Source organism: Salvelinus fontinalis, chromosome 25 (genome assembly GCF_029448725.1).
Source record: "Salvelinus fontinalis isolate EN_2023a chromosome 25, ASM2944872v1, whole genome shotgun sequence".
Lineage (NCBI taxonomy): Eukaryota > Metazoa > Chordata > Actinopteri > Salmoniformes > Salmonidae > Salvelinus > Salvelinus fontinalis.
In genome coordinates, this window is record NC_074689.1 from 36604071 (window position 1) to 36625224 (window position 21154).

At 39.9% G+C, this 21154-nt stretch overlaps 1 protein-coding gene across 14 annotated transcripts in view; it reads right to left on the reverse strand.

Annotated features, from left to right (window-relative positions):
- eya1 (EYA transcriptional coactivator and phosphatase 1) overlaps positions 1 to 20290 on the reverse strand; it is a 159215-nt gene extending 138925 nt beyond the window's left edge. For 7 of the 14 annotated variants that reach the window (XM_055882169.1, XM_055882161.1, XM_055882167.1 and 4 more), the window contains exons 1-2: positions 19965 to 20290; positions 98 to 210 (exon numbers count right to left, since the gene is read on the reverse strand). In XM_055882169.1, coding sequence (XP_055738144.1) covers positions 98 to 206 — 109 coding nt within the window. In that variant the 5' untranslated portion in view covers positions 207 to 210; positions 19965 to 20290. Of the gene's footprint in view, positions 1 to 97; positions 211 to 4283; positions 4515 to 19964 lie in introns of those variants that run through there. The other 7 variants (XM_055882171.1, XM_055882170.1, XM_055882168.1 and 4 more) reach the window with 3 other exon arrangements.
- Between the last annotated feature and the right edge of the window lie 864 nt (positions 20291 to 21154).

Sequence of the window (21154 nt, forward strand, 5' to 3'; positions counted from 1 at the left end):
GGCTCAGCCTATCTCTCTCCCATGTCGTATAGTGAATTTAGAGTCCACACAGCGAAAGTGAGGGAAGCATTAAAGAAGAAAATCCCTCAGCACATACCTTCAGTGCCATTGGGGGTCATGGAATTGGTATTGATATGGGAGTTGTCGAGTCTGGGACCATTAGGGGATTCACGGCTGTGAGGACTGGCTAGATCCTGCATGTCCATAGACCTGACGGACGAGAGACACACACACACACACACAGAAGAAGAGACCGCACACACACACACACAGACGGAAGTAGACGCGCACGCACACACACACACACACACACACACACACACACACACACACACACACACACACACACACACACACACACACACACACACACAGACGGAAGTAGACGCGCACGCACACACACACACACACACACACACACACACACACACACACACACACACACACACACACACACACACACACACACACACACACACACACACACACACACACACACACACACACTTATTTACTCACATCTTGCCAGAACCATCAAGGGAAGACAAATGCATGGTAAAGAGCTAGCCTATAGATGTATCAGTTTTAAGCATTTTTTTCCCTCTTAAACCTACTGATAACAACATGGGTAAAACTGTTGATTCGAAATGTTTATTCATTTAAAGTAAACAAATAAAAAAAATCTCAACTGGAGTTTGGTATCTAAAAGCTATAAATACTATCAATAGATTGAACTAAGTTCTGGAAAGACAAACATAATGTTATCTCTGCTTATTAATGTTATCTCCGCTTACTAATGTTATATCTGCTTACTAATGTTATATCTGCTTACTAATGTTATCTATGTTTATTAATGTTCTCTGCTTATTAATGGTATATCTGCTTACTAATGTTATCTCTGTTGATTAAGGTTATCTCTGCTTATTAATGTCATCTCCGCTTATTAATGTTATCTCTGCTTATTAATGTTATCTCTGCTTATCAATGTTATCTCCGCTTATTAATATCATATCTGCTTATCAATGTTATCTCTGCTTATTAATGTTATCTCCACTTTTAATATTATTGCTGCGTATTAATGTGATCTCTGCTTATTAATATTATCGCTGCTTATTAATATTATCGCTGTTTATTAATGTTCTCTGCTTATTAATGGTATATCCGCTTATTAATGTTCTCTGTTTATTAATGTTATCTCTGCTTATTAATATTATCTCTGTTTATTAATGTTATCCGCTTATTAATGGTATATCCGCTTATTAATGTTATCTCCGCTTATTAATGTTATCTCTGTTTATTAATGTTCTCTGTGTATTAATAGTATCTCTGCTTATTAATGTTATCTCTGTTGATTAATGTTCTCCGCTTATTAATGGCATCTCCGCTTATTAATATCATATCTGCTTATCAATGTTATCTCTGCTTATTAATGTTATCTCCACTTTGAATATTATTGCTGCGTATTAATGTTATCTCTGCTTATTAATATTATCGCTGCTTATTAATATTATCGCTGCTTATTAATATTATCGCTGCTTATTAATGTTCTCTGCTTATTAATGGTATATCCGCTTATTAATGTTCTCTGTTTATTAATGTTATCTCTGCTTATTAATATTATCTCTGTTTATTAATGTTATCCGCTTATTAATGGTATATCCGCTTATTAATGTTATCTCCGCTTATTAATGTTATCTCTGTTTATTAATGTTCTCTGTGTATTAATAGTATCTCTGCTTATTAATGTTATCTCTGTTTATTAATGTTCTCCACTTATTAATGGCATCTCCGCTTATTAATATCATATCCGCTTATCAATGTTATCTCTGCTTATTAATGTTATCTCCACTTTTTAAAATTATCGCTGTGTATTAATGTTATCTCTGCTTATTAATATTATCGCTGCTTATTAATGTTATCTCTGCTTATTTCTTTCATAATACAATTCAAACTAGGCCTACTGCTATACACTCAATTATAACATATTATATTGACTCTATTTTATTATATATCAGCAATATATGATAGTATAACATCAATATAGATTATAATTTAAATAATTTAAATAGATGAGCTCAGTAATAGAGACATTAAAGCACAAATGAGCGTATTGCCAATTTTAGACTAGATGAAAAAGCAGCTTCTACAATATACAGCATTCACTCCATGTTGATTAATGTATGTACTCATGCTAGTCTACATTATAGTAATTATATAGACATCTTTATTATACAGTGTGAACACACTCTGTGATGGGAGGCTATGGTTAAAGTAGTTAGTTGCTAGAAGGTTAGAAGAGCTGTTCTGATTCTAAGAGCAGCTAGCTACTTCTCCAAGTGATTACCTACTTCTCCAAGTGACTAGCTACTTCTCCAAGTGATTAGCTACTTCTCCAAGTGATTAGCTACTTCTCCAAGTGATTAGCTACTTCTTCAAGTGATTAGCTACTTCTCCAAGTGATTAGCTACTTCTTCAAGTGATTAGCTACTTCTTCAAGTGATTAGCTACTTCTCCAAGTGATTAGCTACTTCTCCAAGTGACTAGCTACTTCTCCAAGTGATTAGCTACTTCTCCAAGTGACTAGCTACTTCTCCAAGTGACTAGCTACTTCTCCAAGTGACTAGCTACTTCTCCAAGTGATTAGCTACTTCTCCAAGTGATTACCTACTTCTCCAAGTGACTAGCTACTTCTCCAAGTGACTAGCTACTTCTCCAAGTGACTAGCTACTTCTCCAAGTGATTAGCTACTTCTCCAAGTGATTACCTACTTCTCCAAGTGACTAGCTACTTCTCCAAGTGATTAGCTACTTCTCCAAGTGATTAGCTACTTCTCCAAGTGATTAGCTACTTCTCCAAGTGATTAGCTACTTCTCCAAGTGATTAGCTACTTCTCCAAGTGACTAGCTACTTCTCCAAGTGATTAGCTACATCTCCAAGTGATTAGCTACTTCTCCAAGTGATTAGCTACTTCTCCAAGTGATTAGAAGAGTTTGTTCTCCGAGTGATTCTGCGTGCTCTGTCTGTGGCTCAGCGAAGAGAGATGAGAATGCCTAGTTCCACGACGCATCAGTTTGCTCTGGCAACCATCTTAATTGTTTCTGTGTTTATACTGAAGACCACGCCATTGAAAACATTATTCTATCCCCTCGTTGTTGCTGTGAAAAGTTGCTCAGCCATATGGAGGTTAGTTAAAACAGGCCGAGGAGAGATGAAACATGAAACAGAAATCTTGTCTTTTTGTCACTGAGCCCAATGCAACATACTGTTTGTTAAATTAGGGAGAAATGTTTGGTACATTAAACTGCTTTTTTTACAGTTACATTTACAGACTGTATATCTCTTTTATCAAGCAACTAAACTAAGCTGTTTGTGTCGTTTGCACACACACAAAAAAAATCATGTTTTGTTTAATGCAAACGCAATCTGATAGGATGAAATGATATGTCTGCTATTTCAACAATCTGCTAAAATCAAATGATGCCTGCTATTTCAACAATCTGCTCAAATTAAATATTTGCTATTTCCACAATCCAATCAAATGAAATGATATGTCTGATATATCAACAATCCAATCAAATGAAATGTCTGCTATTTAAATAATGTTGGGATGGAAAGATATAGTCAATAGACTATTAATTTAAAACAGAAATACACAGATATATACACAGATATATACACAGATATATACACAGATAAATACACAGATATATACACAGATATATACACAGATATATACACAGATATATACACAGATATATACACAGATATATACACAGATATATACACAGATATATACACAGATATATACACAGATATATACATTGCGTTTTCTACTCACTCAGATCAGCGTGACATTTTCTTTTCAAACTCAAATTAAGTAAATAATGTTGAATTGTTGTGAATATTGTTGGGGATCAAACTGACATGCTGGTAGCTGTATCCTATTTCCCCAGAGAAATAAGAATTTACTGATAAATTATCACCCCCACCAAAAAACTAAAATACAGTTATGAACAGCAGAGAAACCTGTACAGCGACGTTACAGATATACCAGGAGACAATTACTATTAGATTTGCACAACTCTCTCTCTCTCTCTCTCTCTCTCTCTCTCCCTCCCTCCCTCTCTCTCTCTCTATCTCTCTCTCTCTCTCTCTCTCTCTCTCTCTCTCTCTCTCTCTCTCTCTCTCCCTCCCTCCCTCTCTCTCTCTCTCTCCCTCTCTCCTCCCCTCTCTGCATCCCTTCTGATGCTACCTGCCTGGCGTTGGTCCAACTCTGCTCTTACCTGGAAAGACGTAGCGGACCGGAATCATCTGAACCAGGCTGCCTCTCTCTCTCTGTTTTTTTTTTCTCTTTCCACCTGCCTGAACAGAAACAATGTCCCTCCTTGTTATTTCAGCTGTGTGTCACTGTCCAGACCCATCCATGACACAATAGAACTGGTCTGAGAAAACATGATTGTTATTCTGTCTCAGAGTGGGAAGAGAGGGCTAACTGCACTGGGAAAAGTCAGAGGACATTCTCTCTCTATAGAGTTTCTCTCTCTCTCTCTCTTCTCTCGCTCTCTCTTCTTCTAACACTGCTGTTGTTGCCTTTCCTCCTTCATTCAGGTCTTCCCTCCCTCCCTCCTCCCCGAGTGAGGGGACTGCAGCCAAATGACGGAAAGGTGATTCATCATTGGTCTACGACAGCTGCAAACTGGATTAGCCCGCCCCCAATCAACATACAAAGAGGGCTTAGCCAAGGTAAGCAGGAAGGGGAGGGGGCGGGGGACTGGGGGGGTTGGATGAAGGGAGGTAATAGGGGTGTGAGGTGGATGGGGGGAGGGAGTAGCATGGAGGTAGGAAGTTAGGTAGCTGCTGATAACTGCTGCCGGATAGAGGGGAGGGAGAAGTGACTTGTTGAATAGAGGCCAGTGAAGCATGACACCCATATAGCCTCTTCAGCAGGTCTTTCATCTGCAATTGACACTATCTGCAATTTATCTGCACTCCCCTCTCTCCCCTCCCTCTCTCTCCCCTCCCTCTCTCCCCCTCCCTCTCTCTCCCTCCCTCTCTCTCCCCCCTGTCTTCCCTCTCTCTTTCTTCCCTTCTCTCTTGCCTTCTCTCTAGCCTTCTCTCTAGCCTTAGCGCTCCGATACCGCTTGCCGTGCAGTAGCAGAGAACAGTCTATGACTAGGATTGCCATTTTTAGGGCCTTCTTCTGACACCGCCTGGTATAGCCGTACGCACTGCCACACTGCCAGGTCTCTGACCTCCTCCCTATAGGCTGTCTCATCATTGTCGGTGATCAGGCCTACCACCCAGTTGTGTCGTCAGCAAATTTAATGATGGCTTTAGAGTCGTGCTTGGCCACGCAGATGTGCGTGAACAGGAAGTACAGGAGGGGACAAAGCACGCACCCCTGAGGGGCCCCCGTGTAGAGTATCAGTGTTATCGCCTACCCTTACCACCTGAGGGGCAGCCCGTCAGGAAGTCCAGGATTCAGTTGCAGAGGGATGTGTTTTAGTCCCAGGGTCCACAATGTGTGTGTAATAAATGACACCCTATTCCCTTTATAGTGCACTACTTCTGAGCAGGGCCCGGGGCCACAGAACACTACAGAGGCACAGGAACACAGGAACACTGGTATAAGGGACCTCAAGAGACATGGGCAGTGTCTCAGATAGCACCCTAATCCCTATATACAGCACCATGTTTGGCCAGGGCCTTGTCAAATGGGTCACGGTCAAAATAAGTGCAGTTAACAGACAACAGGGTAACATTTGGGATGCAATCGAAGACACACGGCCACACAAACATACTGTATATACAGTACATCACTATACAGTACAGTACAGTACATCACTATACAGTACATCACAGTACAGTACATCACAGTACAGTACATCACTATACAGTACATCACTATACAGTACATCACAGTACATCACTATACAGTACATCACTATACAGTACATCACTATACAGTACAGTACAGTACATCACTATACAGTACATCACAGTACAGTACATCACTATACATCACAGTACATCACTATACAGTACAGTACATTTCTTTCACTATATACCATTATAAAGTACAGTATTATACAGTACATCACTATACAGTACATCACTATACAGTACAGTACATCACTATACAGTACAGTACATTTCTTTCACTATATACCATTATAAAGTACAGTATTATACAGTATATCACGATACACTATAGTACATCACTATACAGTATATCACGATACACTATAGTACATCACTATACAGTACATCACAGTACAGTACATCACTATACAGTACAGTACATCACAGTACAGTACATCACAGTACATCACTATACAGTACATCACTATACAGTACAGTACATCACTATACAGTACAGTACATTTCTTTCACTATATACCATTATAAAGTACAGTATTATACAGTATATCACGATACACTATAGTACATCACTATACAGTACAGTACATCACAGTACAGTACATCACAGTACATCACTATACAGTACATCACTATACAGTACAGTACATCACTATACAGTACAGTACATTTCTTTCACTATATACCATTATAAAGTACAGTATTATACAGTATATCACGATACACTATAGTACATCACTATGCAGTACATCATTATACAGTACTGTTCATCACTATACAGTGCATCACTATACAGTAGAGTACAATAGAGTACAGTACATCACTATACAGTAATCTCTATACAGTACAGCACAGTACATCACTATCGGTATACAGTACAGTATGTCACTATACAGTACTGTACACTACTGTATGTACTATACAATACATCACTATACAGTGCACCACTGTACACCATTATAAAGTACAACACTACATAGTACTATACAGTACAACACTATACAGTACAACACTATACAGTACAACACTATATAGTACTATACAGTACAGCACTATACAGTACAACACTATACAGTACAACACTATAAAGTACAACACTATATAGTACAACACTATATAGTACATCAGTATATAGTACTATACAGTACAGCACTATACAGTACAGCACTATACAGTACAACACTATACAGTACATCAGTATATAGTACTATACAGTACAACACTATACAGTACAACACTATACAGTACAACACTATACAGTACAACACTATACAGTACAACACTATATAGTACATCAGTATATAGTACTATACAGTACAACATTATACAGTACAGCACTATACAGTAGAACACTATACATAGAACACTATACAGTACAACACTATACAGTACAACACTATACAGTACAACACTATACAGTACAACACTATACAGTACAACACTATATAGTACAACACTATATAGTACATCAGTATATAGTACTATACAGTACAACACTATACAGTACAACACTATACAGTACAACACTATATAGTACAACACTATATAGTACATCAGTATATAGTACTATACAGTACAACACTATACAGTACAGCACTATACAGTACAACACTATACAGTACAACACTATATAGTACATCAGTATATAGTACTATACAGTACAACACTATACAGTACAGCACTATACAGTACAACACTATACAGTACAACACTATACAGTACAACACTATAAAGTACAACACTATATAGTACATCAGTATATAGTACTATACAGTACAACACTATATAGTACAACACTATATAGTACATCAGTATATAGTACTATACAGTACAACACTATACAGTACAGCACTATACAGTACAACACTATACAGTACAACACTATACAGTACAACACTATAAAGTACAACACTATATAGTACATCAGTATATAGTACTATACAGTACAACATTATACAGTAGAACACTATACAGTAGAACACTATACAGTAGAACACTATACAGTACAACACTATATAGTACTATACAGTACTACACTATACAGTACAACACTATACAGTACAACACTATAAAGTACAACACTATATAGTACATCAGTATATAGTACTATACAGTACAGCACTATACAGTAGAACACTATACAGTAGAACACTATACAGTACAACACTATACAGTACATCACTATACAGTACACCACTATAAAGTACAGTACATATAAAGTAGAGTACTATAAAGTACATGATTATACAGTACATCACTATATAGTACTATACAGTACAACACCATAGAGTACAACACTATATCGTACAACACTATACAGTACATAAATCTCTTTATTTTTCTATTGTGTTATCACACACACAGTAACCACACATGCATTCGAGCACACACACATGACACGGGGGCACTTTAGAGGCCCCCAAATCAGTGGTGCAGTGCATCTTGACAGTGAGAGAGGGAGACGGGAAACAAGTACATGGAGATTATACGGAGCCACATATGTTCCCTATGACGCGGGTAGAGTAACTATATTACTGTCCTTTAGTCTGACAGTCACTCTGTCCAGCCCTGCTGCTCTCTCTCTCTCTGTCTCTCTCTCTCTCTATGTCACTCTCTCTCGCTCTGAGTTCAGCCATCTAGGCATTGTAAGCACGACAACACATCATCTACTATAGACAACCCCTCTGACCCTAAATAACCCTCCACGACTAATGGTTATTTTCTAACGGCAGAAAAACATCTGAATACAGTGAAAACGAAGAGGTAAAGGATGAAAAGGAAAGTAAACAGAAACAAAGAAAAACGTATTTTACCACATTAAAATGAGAGAGAGAGAACGAGAGAAAGAGAGAGAGAATGAGAAAGAGAGAGAGAACGAGAGAAAGAGAGAGTGAATGAGAAAGAGAGAGAGAGAGAGAGAACGAGAGAAAGAGAGAGATAGAGAGAATGAGAGAAAGAGAGAGAATGAGAAAGAGAGAGATAGAATGAGAGAGATAGAAAGAGAGAGAGAGAGAGAGAGAGAGAGAGAGAGAGAGAGAGAGAGAGAGAGAGAGAATGATAGAGAGCGAGACAAGAAAGAGAGAGTGTTGTGGTGTGGTGTGGTGTGGTGTCATGTGGTGGTTGGGTTGGGTTGTGTTCAGCGTTGAGGTGAGGGTCTGTGTGTTCTGTGAGGGTCTGTGTGTTCTGTGAGGTGAGGGTTTGTGTGTTCTGTGAGGTGAGGGTCTGTGTGCTCTGTGAGGTGAGGGTCTGTGTGTTCTGTGAGGTGAGGTGCTGTGTGTTCTGTGAGGTGAGGGTCTGTGTGTTCTGTGAGGTGAGGGTCTGTGTGTTCTGTGAGGTGAGGGTCTGTGTGTTCTGTGAGGTGAGGGTCTGTGTGTGTGTTCTGTGAGGTGAGGGTCTGTGTGTTCTGTGAGGTGAGGGTCTGTGTGTTCTGTGAGGTGAGGGTCTGTGTGTTCTGTGAGGTGAGGGTGTGTTCTGTGAGGTGAGGGTCTGTGTGTTCAGCGTTGTGGTGAGGGTCTGTGTGTTCTGTGAGGTGAGGGTCTGTGTGTTCTGTGAGGTGAGGGTCTGTGTGTGTGTTCTGTGAGGTGAGGGTCTGTGTGTTCTGTGAGGTGAGGGTGTGTTCTGTGAGGTGAGGGTCTGTGTGTTCTGTGAGGTGAGGGTGTGTTCTGTGAGGTGAGGGTCTGTGTGTTCTGTGAGGTGAGGGTCTGTGTGTTCTGTGAGGTGAGGGTCTGTGTGTTCTGTGAGGTGAGGGTCTGTGTGTTCTGTGAGGTGAGGGTCTGTGTGTTCTGTGAGGTGAGGGTCTGTGTGTTCTGTGAGGCGAGGGTCTGTGTGTTCTGTGAGGTGAGGGTCTGTGTGTTCTGTGAGGTGAGGGTCTGTGTGTTCTGTGAGGTGAGGGTCTGTGTGTTCTGTGAGGTGAGGGTCTGTGTGTGTGTTCTGTGAGGTGAGGGTCTGTGTGTTCTGTGAGGTGAGGGTGTGTTCTGTGAGGTGAGGGTCTGTGTGTTCTGTGAGGTGAGGGTGTGTTCTGTGAGGTGAGGGTTTGTGAAGCCGTAACCATGCTGGTATCTCCCTGAAGAAGGCCCTGTGTGCCCAAACGTTGGTGTTTACCCATTCATTAGTCTGTTCTATAGTCCACTAGTCTCAACCATTAGTCTCCTCTATAGTCCACTAGTCTCAACCATTAGTCTCCTCTATAGTCCACTAGTCTCAACCATTAGTCTCCTCTATAGTCAACTAGTCTCAACCATTAGTCTCCTCTACAGTCCACTAGTCTCAACCATTAATCTGCTCTATAGTCCACTAGTCTCAACCATTAGTCTCCTCTATAGTCCACTAGTCTCAACCATTAGTCTGTTCTATAGTCCACTAGTCTCAACCATTAGTCTCCTCTATAGTCCACTAGTCTCGACCATTAGTCTCCTCTATAGTCCACTAGTCTCAACCATTAGTCTCCTCTATAGTCCACTAGTCTCAACCATTAGTCTGTTCTATAGTCCACTAGTCTCAACCATTAGTCTGTTCTATAGTCCACTAGGCTCAACCATTAGTCTCCTCTATAGTCCACTAGTCTCGACCATTAGTCTCCTCTATAGTCCACTAGTCTCAACCATTAGTCTCCTCTATAGTCCACTAGTCTCAACCATTAGTCTGTTCTATAGTCCACTAGTCTCAACCATTAGTCTGTTCTATAGTCCACTAGGCTCAACCATTAGTCTGTTCTATAGTCTACTAGGCTCAACCATTAGTCTCCTCTATAGTCCACTAGTCTCAACCATTAGTCTCCTCTATAGTCCACTAGTCTCAACCATTAGTCTGTTCTATAGTCCACTAGTCTCAACCATTAGGCTGTTCTATAGTCTACTAGGCTCAACCATTAGTCTCCTCTATAGTCCACTAGTCTCAACCATTAGTCTGTTCTATAGTCCACTAGTCTCGACCATTGGTCTGCTCTATAGTCCACTAGTCTCAACCATTAGTCTGTTCTATAGTCCACTAGTCTCAACCATTAGTCTGTTCTATAGTCCACTAGTCTCAACCATTAGTCTGTTCTATAGTCCACTAGTCTCAACCATTAGTCTCCTCTATAGTCCACTAGTCTCAACCATTAATCTGCTCTATAGTCCACCACTAGTCTCAACCATTAGTCTCCTCTATAGTCCACGAGTCTCAACCATTAGTCTCCTCTATAGTCCACTAGTCTCAACCATTAGTCTCCTTTATAGTCCACTAGTTTCAACCATTAGTCTGTTCTATAGTCCACTAGGCTCAACCATTAGTCTCCTCTATAGTCCACTAGTCTCAACCATTAGTCTCCTCTATAGTCCACTAGTCTCAACCATTAGTCTCCTCTATAGTCCACTAGTCTCAACCATTAGTCTGTTCTATAGTCCACTAGTCTCGACCATTAGTCTCCTCTATAGTCCACTAGTCTCGACCATTAGTCTGTTCTATAGTCCACTAGTCTCAACCATTAGTCTCCTCTATAGTCCACTAGTCTCAAACATTAGTCTCCTCTATAGTCCACTAGTCTCAACCATTAGTCTCCTCTATAGTCCACTAGTCTCGACCATTAGTCTCCTCTATAGTCCACTAGTCTCGACCATTAGTCTCCTCTATAGTCCACTAGTCTCAACCATTAGTCTCCTCTATAGTCCACTAGTCTCAACCATTAGTCTCCTCTATAGTCCACTAGTCTCAACCATTAGTCTCCTCTATAGTCCACTAGTCTCAACCATTAATCTCCTCTATAGTCCACTAGTCTCAACCATTAGTCTCCTCTATAGTCCACTAGTCTCGACCATTAGTCTCCTCTATAGTCCACTAGTCTCAACCATTAATCTGCTCTATAGTCCACTAGTCTCAACCATTAGTCTCCTCTATAGTCCACTAGTCTCAACCATTAGTCTCCTCTATAGTCCACTAGTCTCGACCATTAGTCTCCTCTATAGTCCACTAGTCTCGACCATTAGTCTGTTCTATAGTCCACTAGTCTCAACCATTAGTCTGTTCTATAGTCCACTAGTCTCAACCATTAGTCTGTTCTATAGTCCACTAGTCTCAACCATTAGTCTGTTCTATAGTCCACTAGTCTCAACCATTAGTCTGTTCTATAGTCCACTAGTCTCAACCATTAGTCTGTTCTATAGTCCACTAGTCTCAACCATTAGTCTGTTCTATAGTCCACTAGTCTCAACCATTAGTCTGTTCTATAGTCCACTAGTCTCAACCATTAGTCTGTTCTATAGTCCACTAGTCTCAACCATTAGTCTGTTCTATAGTCCACTAGTCTCAACCATTAGTCTGTTCTATAGTCCACTAGTCTCAACCATTAGTCTGTTCTATAGTCCACTAGTCTCAACCATTAGTCTGTTCTATAGTCCACTAGTCTCAACCATTAGTCTCCTCTATAGTCCACTAGTCTCAACCATTAGTCTCCTCTATAGTCCACTAGTCTCAACCATTAGTCTCCTCTATAGTCCACTAGTCTCAACCATTAGTCTCCTCTATAGTCCACTAGTCTCAACCATTAGTCTGTTCTATAGTCCACTAGTCTCAACCATTAGTCTGTTCTATAGTCCACTAGTCTCAACCATTAGTCTGTTCTATAGTCCACTAAACAAAAGGCGTGGACACAACATTCAGCATCTCGGCTCAACCTGATCCGCTCTACAACAGAACAAAGCTCCAGCTACCCTGATGAAGCTGTAGAAGTGTCATCAATAAGGCTATACGTCCCAAATGGCACCCTATTCCCTATGTAGTGCACTACTTTAGACCAGGGCTGGCACCCTATTCCCTATGTAGTGCACTACTTTAGACTAGGGCTGGCACCCTATTCCCTATGTAGTGCGCTACTTTAGACCAGAGCTGGCACCCTATTCATTAAGTAGTGCACTACTTTAGACCAGGGCTAGCACCCTATTCCCTATGTAGTGCACTACTTTAGACCAGGGCTGGCACCCTATTCCCTATGTAGTGCACTACTTTAGACCAGGGCTGGCACCCTATTCCCTATGTAGTGCACTACTTTAGACCAGGGCTGGCACCCTATTCCCTATGTAGTGCACTACTTTAGACCAGGGCTGGCACCCTATTCCCTATGTAGTGCACTACTTTAGACCAGGGTTGGCACTCTATTCCCTATGTAGTGCACTACTTTAGACCAGGGTTGGCACCCTATTCCCTATGTAGTGCACTACTTTAGACCAGGGCTGGCACCCTATTCCCTAAGTAGTGCACTACTTTAGACCAGGGCTGGCACCCTATTCCCTAAGTAGTACACTACTTTAGACCAGATCAGGCGCAGAACACAGATACGGGCCCTGGACAAAAGTAGTGCACTATATAGGGAATAGGGTGCCAGCCTGGGTCTAAAGTAGTGCACTACATAGGGAATAGGGTTCCAGCCTGGGTCTAAAGTAGTGCACTACATAGGGAATAGGGTGCCAGCCTGGGTCTAAAGTAGTGCACTACATAGGGAATATGGTGCCAGCCCTGGTCTAAAGTAGTGCACTATATAAGAAATAGGGTTCCATTTGTCACGCATTCTAAGAGAGGCCTAGACTTCACTGACAGCTGTTTTCATCCAGGCAGGCAGAGGCTTCTCGTTCGGCTTTACTTACTCCCACTCCTGCGTTTCCACTGGCTAACACAGCTAGTCAGGCTTTTACCATTGATCATCACCGCCGCATGCAGGCTGTCTGCCTGATCCACCTCGACCGACGCGGCACACACTGAGGGAATGAATCAATTAGCCTGTTTGGGTTTTTAATGTGTCTTAAAAGGTTTTCCCTGGGTTGTTTCAGTGCTGTGTTATTCTAGTATGAGGATTTAAGAAGGCTTATAGGATTAATTATAATGTGTTGTTAATAGATGAAAAGGTATTATACTGTCTGACACATGTGCATCCTGAACTTAGCTAGATTTTTGGTCTGACGAAATAAAAAATATATTTTTTTATATTTAACTTTTATTCAACTAGGCAAGTCAGTTAAGAACAAATTCTTATTTTCAATGACGGCCTACCGGGAAACAGTGTGTTAACTGCCTTGTTCAAGGGCATAACAAAATATGTTTTACCTTGTCAGCTCGGGGATTTGACCCAGCAACCTTTCAGTTACTGGCCCAGCGCTCTAACCACTAGGCTACCTGCCACCCCAATATATAGTAGTGGTATTATTTATGGCTTGGTTTGATGTTTTTTTATAAAGGGAAGAGGACACTAGAGCAGGAATTAAAGATACTTTCATGAAATCATCTAGGGAGCAAAGTGTGTATCCTACTGTGCTCTTTTAAATTTACAAGATTAGATTTTTATAGAGTGCAAATTCCTTTGAATTTTACAGACTATGCAAAACCCCATGTGTTGTGAGTTACAAGTTTTTTGAAAAACAACGCTTTAATCAAAATAACTTTAAAACAACTAATCCCTAGTTAAACTTCTCAGCTGTGTCCACATGGTTCCATGGTGGCCCAGGAAAAATAAATCCACTGGAGAATGTAGATGCAGACAACAATTAAATACAGATGTGGAGTGGGGTTAGAGAGCTAAATGCTCCACTTGGCCGGTGTCTCTCCGTGTCCTGCGTGTCTCTCCGTGTCTCTCCGTGTCCTGCGTGGCCGAAGAGAGCCGCGGCGTCAACACTGATTACTTTATATATATATTTATCTACGCAAAATGAAGCATTAAAAAAAAAAAATTGGACTATAGGATACACGGACCAGTCAGAATGTCTAACAAACAGAAAGGGCTGTGCTGAAATATAAATATTTTATATTAATCAACATAAAAATATTATGAGTAAATACTACTTTGGTTTAATTCTGCTTCTTAGTCGATACCATTTAATTCAATATGGTTTTACAAGTAATTACTGTCACCAAATAAGATATTATAATTAATAATTAAACATTAACCTAAGAATAGTACAGAAGCTAACGCAGGAAAGGTTAATTAAGTCTGAATAAAATATAGTTTTTGCATTTTAATGAAATAAAAAAAACATACCCATTTGTTAATAATTGTCCGACAGTGGTCCGCAATAATATACAAATGAAACGTACAGTACATTCATGTGTGGAAGCACACAGCAAGAGCAATTTAGTCATTTGTACTTATCTGTAATTAAAAGGTGTAATTCCCGAACACATGTGGGAGTTTGTTGATGTGTAATTTGTCTCTTTCATTTTGTTAAAGCTGACATGCTGCTCCATGCAGCAATCCACTGAGTAGCTACATTAAAGCTGTTAATACCATGTGCTCTTCAACCCTCCAAATGATTTCCAGGCCAGTTCGCCTTTGAGGGCCCATCAAAGAAGATTTAAGGTAGACGTTTTATCACACCCTCCCTACCGCACTGCCGTTGCTACCACAGACAGACAGGCAGACAGAGAGAGAGAGAGAGAGAGAGAGAGAGAGAGAGAGAGAGGGCGAGAGAGAGGGAGGGAGAGAGAGAGAGAGAGAGGGCGAGAGAGAGGGAGGGAGAGAGAGAGAGCGAGAGAGGGAGAGGGGTCAGGAGGGAGAGAAAGAGAGAGATAGGGACAGAAAGAGAGAGAGAGAGAGATAGGCCTAGACAGAGGCAAAAACAACACTAATTTAACAATGCTCACACATGACAGGAAGGACAATAACAGGCTAGAACACTTTCTCTCAGCATAAACACACCATACTACCTGGAAAAGTCTGAGATCCAATATTCTGAACTATAGGAACATGGTGTTTTGCATCAATAAACATTAATACATCAATACATTTTTATTAAACTATTTATATCACCGTTGTGCTGAAAAGACAAGATCTCTGAAAACTAAACAACACAACCTGTAAATAACTAGTATATTATTCTAACCTCCCCATAAAGCAGAACGATACTAATTTCCTCGAAATGGAAGAATTCGAAGAGGTTCTTTCCAAAACTCTATATATATATACATTTTCAGAAATATTGGTAAATGTGCTTTTATTGGTTAAAGAAAAGAAACAACATGATGTGTTTATTGATTATCTAAATCATGGAGTTGTTCAATGAAAGACACATATTTGTTTAAAATCTATCACTTGACTGTTTCATTTCAGAGAGACAAATAATCATTTATTTTTGCTAAATGATTTCTATATCGGCCTCACTCTCAAGAGAAATAATTAGTTTTGCGAGGTTTTTTCACGGACAAATCTAACAAATAACTACATTTTTAATAAAGAATTGTACAATTAATACATGTGATGTTAACATTGAATTTTTTTATTTTTAAAAATAAATTAATCAAAACAGTTATATGTAATACAGTAATCTGTTTGTAAAACATTTACATTTGACAGTTTAGCAATTTAGCAGATGCTCTTATCCAGAGCGATTTACAGTTTTAATAATTTTCCTTGCATACAACTTCCTGTTTGCTCTTCCAACTCAGTAGCTTCCTCTTAGAAGGTAAACATGCATGTGACCAATGATAAACAAACATCTAAGTAGGTATTACTGCTAGAGGGGGGGCGGGGGGGGGGCAATCAACGCTAATCCTAAAGCCTCATTTCCTGCTCTTTAGGACACATTTCCCCGAGACAAACAGCGGCGTGTTAACAAAATAACAACCCTCCTTATTTAGTAGACAACCCGGGATAGATAATCACCCAGAACTGAGAGGATGTGGGTCTCTCTCTCTCTCTCTCTCTCCCCCCCATAGTATCAATTAACCCTCTGTGTCTTTCACCGGCCCCCATCTCCAGATCTGAGAGAAGAGAAAGAATGCTTGACTAGTGCTCGACCCGTCCGGTGGCACACACACACACACACACACACACACACACACACACACACACACACACACACACACACACACACACACACACACACACACACACACACACACACACACACACACACACACACACACACACACACGCACACACACACACACACACACACGCACACACACACACGAAAGGCATAGACAATCAACAAGGCCTTCTGAAGGCAAACAATGCTCCCTCTCCGCCACCGCGACCGAGCAGCCGACCAAACCACTGGCTACCATTAGAGCTCCAGCTCTGCCACAACCTCAGCTGGCTCAATGGGTCTGGATAGGTGCAGGATGCACATCGTACAGATCCTACAAAACACATTAGATTGTGTATTCTATTAATGAACTATTTCATTCTGTGACGCACACTGCAGCCTCTCAGGGGCAGTGGACAAACCGTGGGGGGGGGGGGGGGGGGGGGGGGCTTGATGCCTGTAGTTCCCCCAGTCTGCAGTACTCCTTATTAAAGCAAATACAGTGAGTAAACAGCCCTCTCATTGGCTAAACAGGCCTACAGACAGCCCTCTCATTGGCTAAGCAGGCCTATAGTTTGACTAAATGGGTCGCAGCAGGCTTCAGCACCATTGCTTATTGTCTACACAGAGAAAGAGAGAGAGAGAGATTCATGCGGGGGAAAAAACACAACCTGTGATCTTACGTAAAGCAACTCGTAATGACATGAAAATACACATGTGAAAACACGTGTCCACATGTGAAAACACGTGTCCACATGTGAAATCCTTGATCTTTTTATATCCAAGACTTTCTATCTAAGAACTACATCTCTTGGGGTTTTTTTGTTTTTCAACGGTCATAAAAGGCAGGTAGTTTCCCTCGCCGATGATTGATGCAACGTTAAAAGACAGTACATAGGGGGGGGGGGGGGGGGGGGGGGGTAACATTTGATTTGAGAGAGAGATCACAACGATGCACAGATTCAATGAGTTAGAGGGAGTCATAATGTCAGTCAGAGAACACACACATCATCCTACAGCATCCTTCAAGTAGAAACGGCTACACTTCTTTGCAGTGGAACACTACACACGTACCCAGAGAGAGAGAGAGAGATACAGGGAGACAGAGAGAGACAGAGATACAGGGAGACAGAGAGTTAAAGAGAGACAGAGAGAGAGAGACAGAGAGACAGAGAGAGAGAGAGACAGAGAGAGACAGAGAGAGAGAGAGAGAGAGAGAGAGACAGAGAGAGAGAGAGAGAGACAGAGAGAGAGACAGAGAGAGAGAGACAGAGAGAGGTAGAGAGACAGAGACAGAGGGACTACTACTACTGGGTTGTATGAATATATAGAATAAAATAATACTGTATTGATCCATACAAGATGGACGTGTCTCTTCTGTATAGTGTAAAGCAGCACTGTGTATTATACTACAGTATAGTATAGAACAGTATATTATAGCATATATAGTATAGTATATTGTGTATATTATAGTATAGTATAGAGCAGTATAGTATAGTATATATAGTATAGTATACCGTGTATATTATAGTATAGTATAGAACAATATATTATAGTATATATATTATAGTATATTGTGTATATGATAGTATAGTATAGAACAGTATATTATAGTATATATAGTATAGTATATTGTGCATATTATAGTATAGTATAGAACAGTATATTATAGTATATTTAGCATAGTATATTGTAATATATTATAGTATAGTATTGTATAGAAAAGCACATTATATTACAGTATTGTATAGAACAGTATATGATAGTATACCATAGTATATTATAATATAGTATTTTATATAACAGTATATTACATTTTAGTATAGTTTAGAACAGTATATTCTAGTATATTTAGGATACTATATTGTAATATATTATAGTATAGCATTGTATAGAAAAGCATATGATAGTATTTTATAGAACAGTATATGATAGTATTTTATATAACAGTATATTACATTATAGTATAGTATATTGTGGTATATTATAGTATAACAGAAAACAGGACGACCGGGCCCCTGTGTTAAACTATAAGAGGTGGTTGTTTGTGGTGGTGGGGTTAGCTGTTGTCTTGTGAGACACACGCCGTCCGTCTCCCGTTTAGAGCATTCCTGACCAGGCAGTGGCAAGAGCAGATGTCATTAGATGTCAACTGCTCTAACTGGGCTGCTGTTGTTTATCCGACCAGTGGAGAAGAGACTCCTGCAGGGGCTGGTATGTTTCGTTTTGCAGCATCGAAAAATGTCAACTGGGAGCCGAGTAATGAGCACGCAAGAGGATATCCTATCATACATACTCGAACATTTAGGAAGCAGATTTATTTCAAATGTTTCTGCAATTGTGATTTATATATTTATTGTATTCAGATCGAGGTGTTTGTTTTTAGTCATTTTAAAAAGAAGGATTTGATGTGAATTTAATTGCTGAGCTAAAATAAAAATAAAACAAGTAAAGTTGATTTAGGCATGATTTAAAAAATAAGAACTAGACAACAGTTATTGGATATATTTAGGAATATTAATGTGTGATCAAGTCAGTGTTGGAAAATAACATGGATGTTTTTCATATAAGTAAATCATCTACTTATTTGTCAAGAGTATATCATTAAGTCCTAAGAGTATTTAATTCTTGAACATTCAGTTTATGCATTATCATAAATGTTTTCACTTATATTACTAGCATATTAACATTGTTGCATTAGAAAATGTGTTGCAATATATATTTATATTAAATATAAAGCTCCATAACTGTTTATCTTCTTAATGTCATCACTGAGTTACAGCTATTTCAGATGACCACATTATGACAGTTTCGTATGACATTATATTATCTTTATTATATTATCTATATTATTATATTATATTATTATATTATCACTACGCGCTAAAACAAAAAGCATTGCCTTTGAAATAAATACAATAACGCTCAAGTCAATTTTGACATTTTGAGCAGTGGATTAATACATAGCCATAATGTACGTGTGTTATTTAGCGGGTCTAAATATTAACACGGCTGTTTTCAATGAGATGCATCAAAAACAAAGTGTTAAAACCATTTATTCGCATGATAACAACTCGTGCCCAATATATCTATATTTAAATATTTACTCAATTCTATTGACGCCTCTAATTCATTAAATCCTCACAGTTTACAATATAGACGGCTGTAAGTAATCCCAAGTTAGGAGAAGAGAAGAGTACCTTTTAAAAGAACATGTTCATGTAGCAAGGCAGTGGCAGGCAGGCATCAGACTAACCAGATCAACAGTGAAACAGCAGAGAATATAACACTGCTTGTAGAACACAAAGTCATACTCACCCCAATATTGGTGGAACCCTTGTACTTTTCCTGGGAACCCTTCCTTTAAGTTTCTTTATAATATTCTACAGCCAAGTCTGTCCAGTCCAGTCCAGAACAACAAGAAGAAATGTTAGCAAAATTAAGTTCTTAAAAAAGAGTTGGTAGAACCTGTAACGCAACAAATTACCGGCTACAAGACAACTTTTTCTTTTTCATTTTAAGTGTTAGAACTCATGGAGCCCCGATACACACACTAACTGGTATCTCAAGAGACCGAGTCAGAGTGAGAACGACAGTTGTCTGATTACTGCTTCAGGCAGTGACTACAGAGTGTCTGACGAAGAGGGGGGAAAGAAGGAGGGAGAGAGAGAGAGAGAGAGAGGGAGGGAGGAGGGAGGGAAAGCATTGAGAGGAGGGAGGAGGTGGAGGGAGGGTAGGGAAGGAGAGAGAGAGAGAGAGGTTGCTGTTTGAGCTGTTTGAAAGAGCAGATAGTTGCGGTAAGCCAGTAAGGTAGTAAGTCAGTAAGGCAATAAGGTAGTAAGGTGGTAAGGCAGTAAGTTGGTAAGGCAGTAAGGCAGTAAGTCAGTAAGGCAGTAAGGTAGTAAGGCAGTAAGGTAGTAAGGCAGTAAGGCAGTAAGATAGTAAGGCAGTAAGGCAGTAAGGTAGTAAGGCAGTAAGGCAGTAAGGCAGTAAGGTAGTAAGGCAGTAAGGCAGTAAGGCAGTAAGGTAGTAAGGTAGTAAGGCGGTAAGGTGGTAAGGTAGTAAAGTAGTAAGGCAGTAAGGCAGTAAGGTAGTAAGGCAGTAAGGTAGTAAGGTAGTAAGGTAGTAAGGCAGTAAGGTAGTAAGGCAGTAAGGTAGTAAGGCAGTAAGTTGGTAAGACAGTAAGGCAGTAAGTCAGTAAGGCAGTAAGGTAGTAAGGTAGTAAGGCAGTAAGGCAATAAGTCAGTGAGGCAGTAAGGCAGTAAGGCAGTAAGGTAGTAAGGTAGTAAGGCAGTAAGACAGTAAGGCATTGAGGCAGTAAGGTAGTAAGACAGTAAGGCAGTAAGGTAGTAAGGCAGTAAGGCAGTAAGGCAGTAAGGTAGTAAGGCAGTAAGGCAGTAAGGTAGTAAGGCAGTAAGGTAGTAAGGCAGTAAGGTAGTAAGGTAGTAAGGTGGTAAGGTAATAAGGTAGTAAGGCAGTAAGGCAGTAAGGCGGTAAGGCAGTAAGGT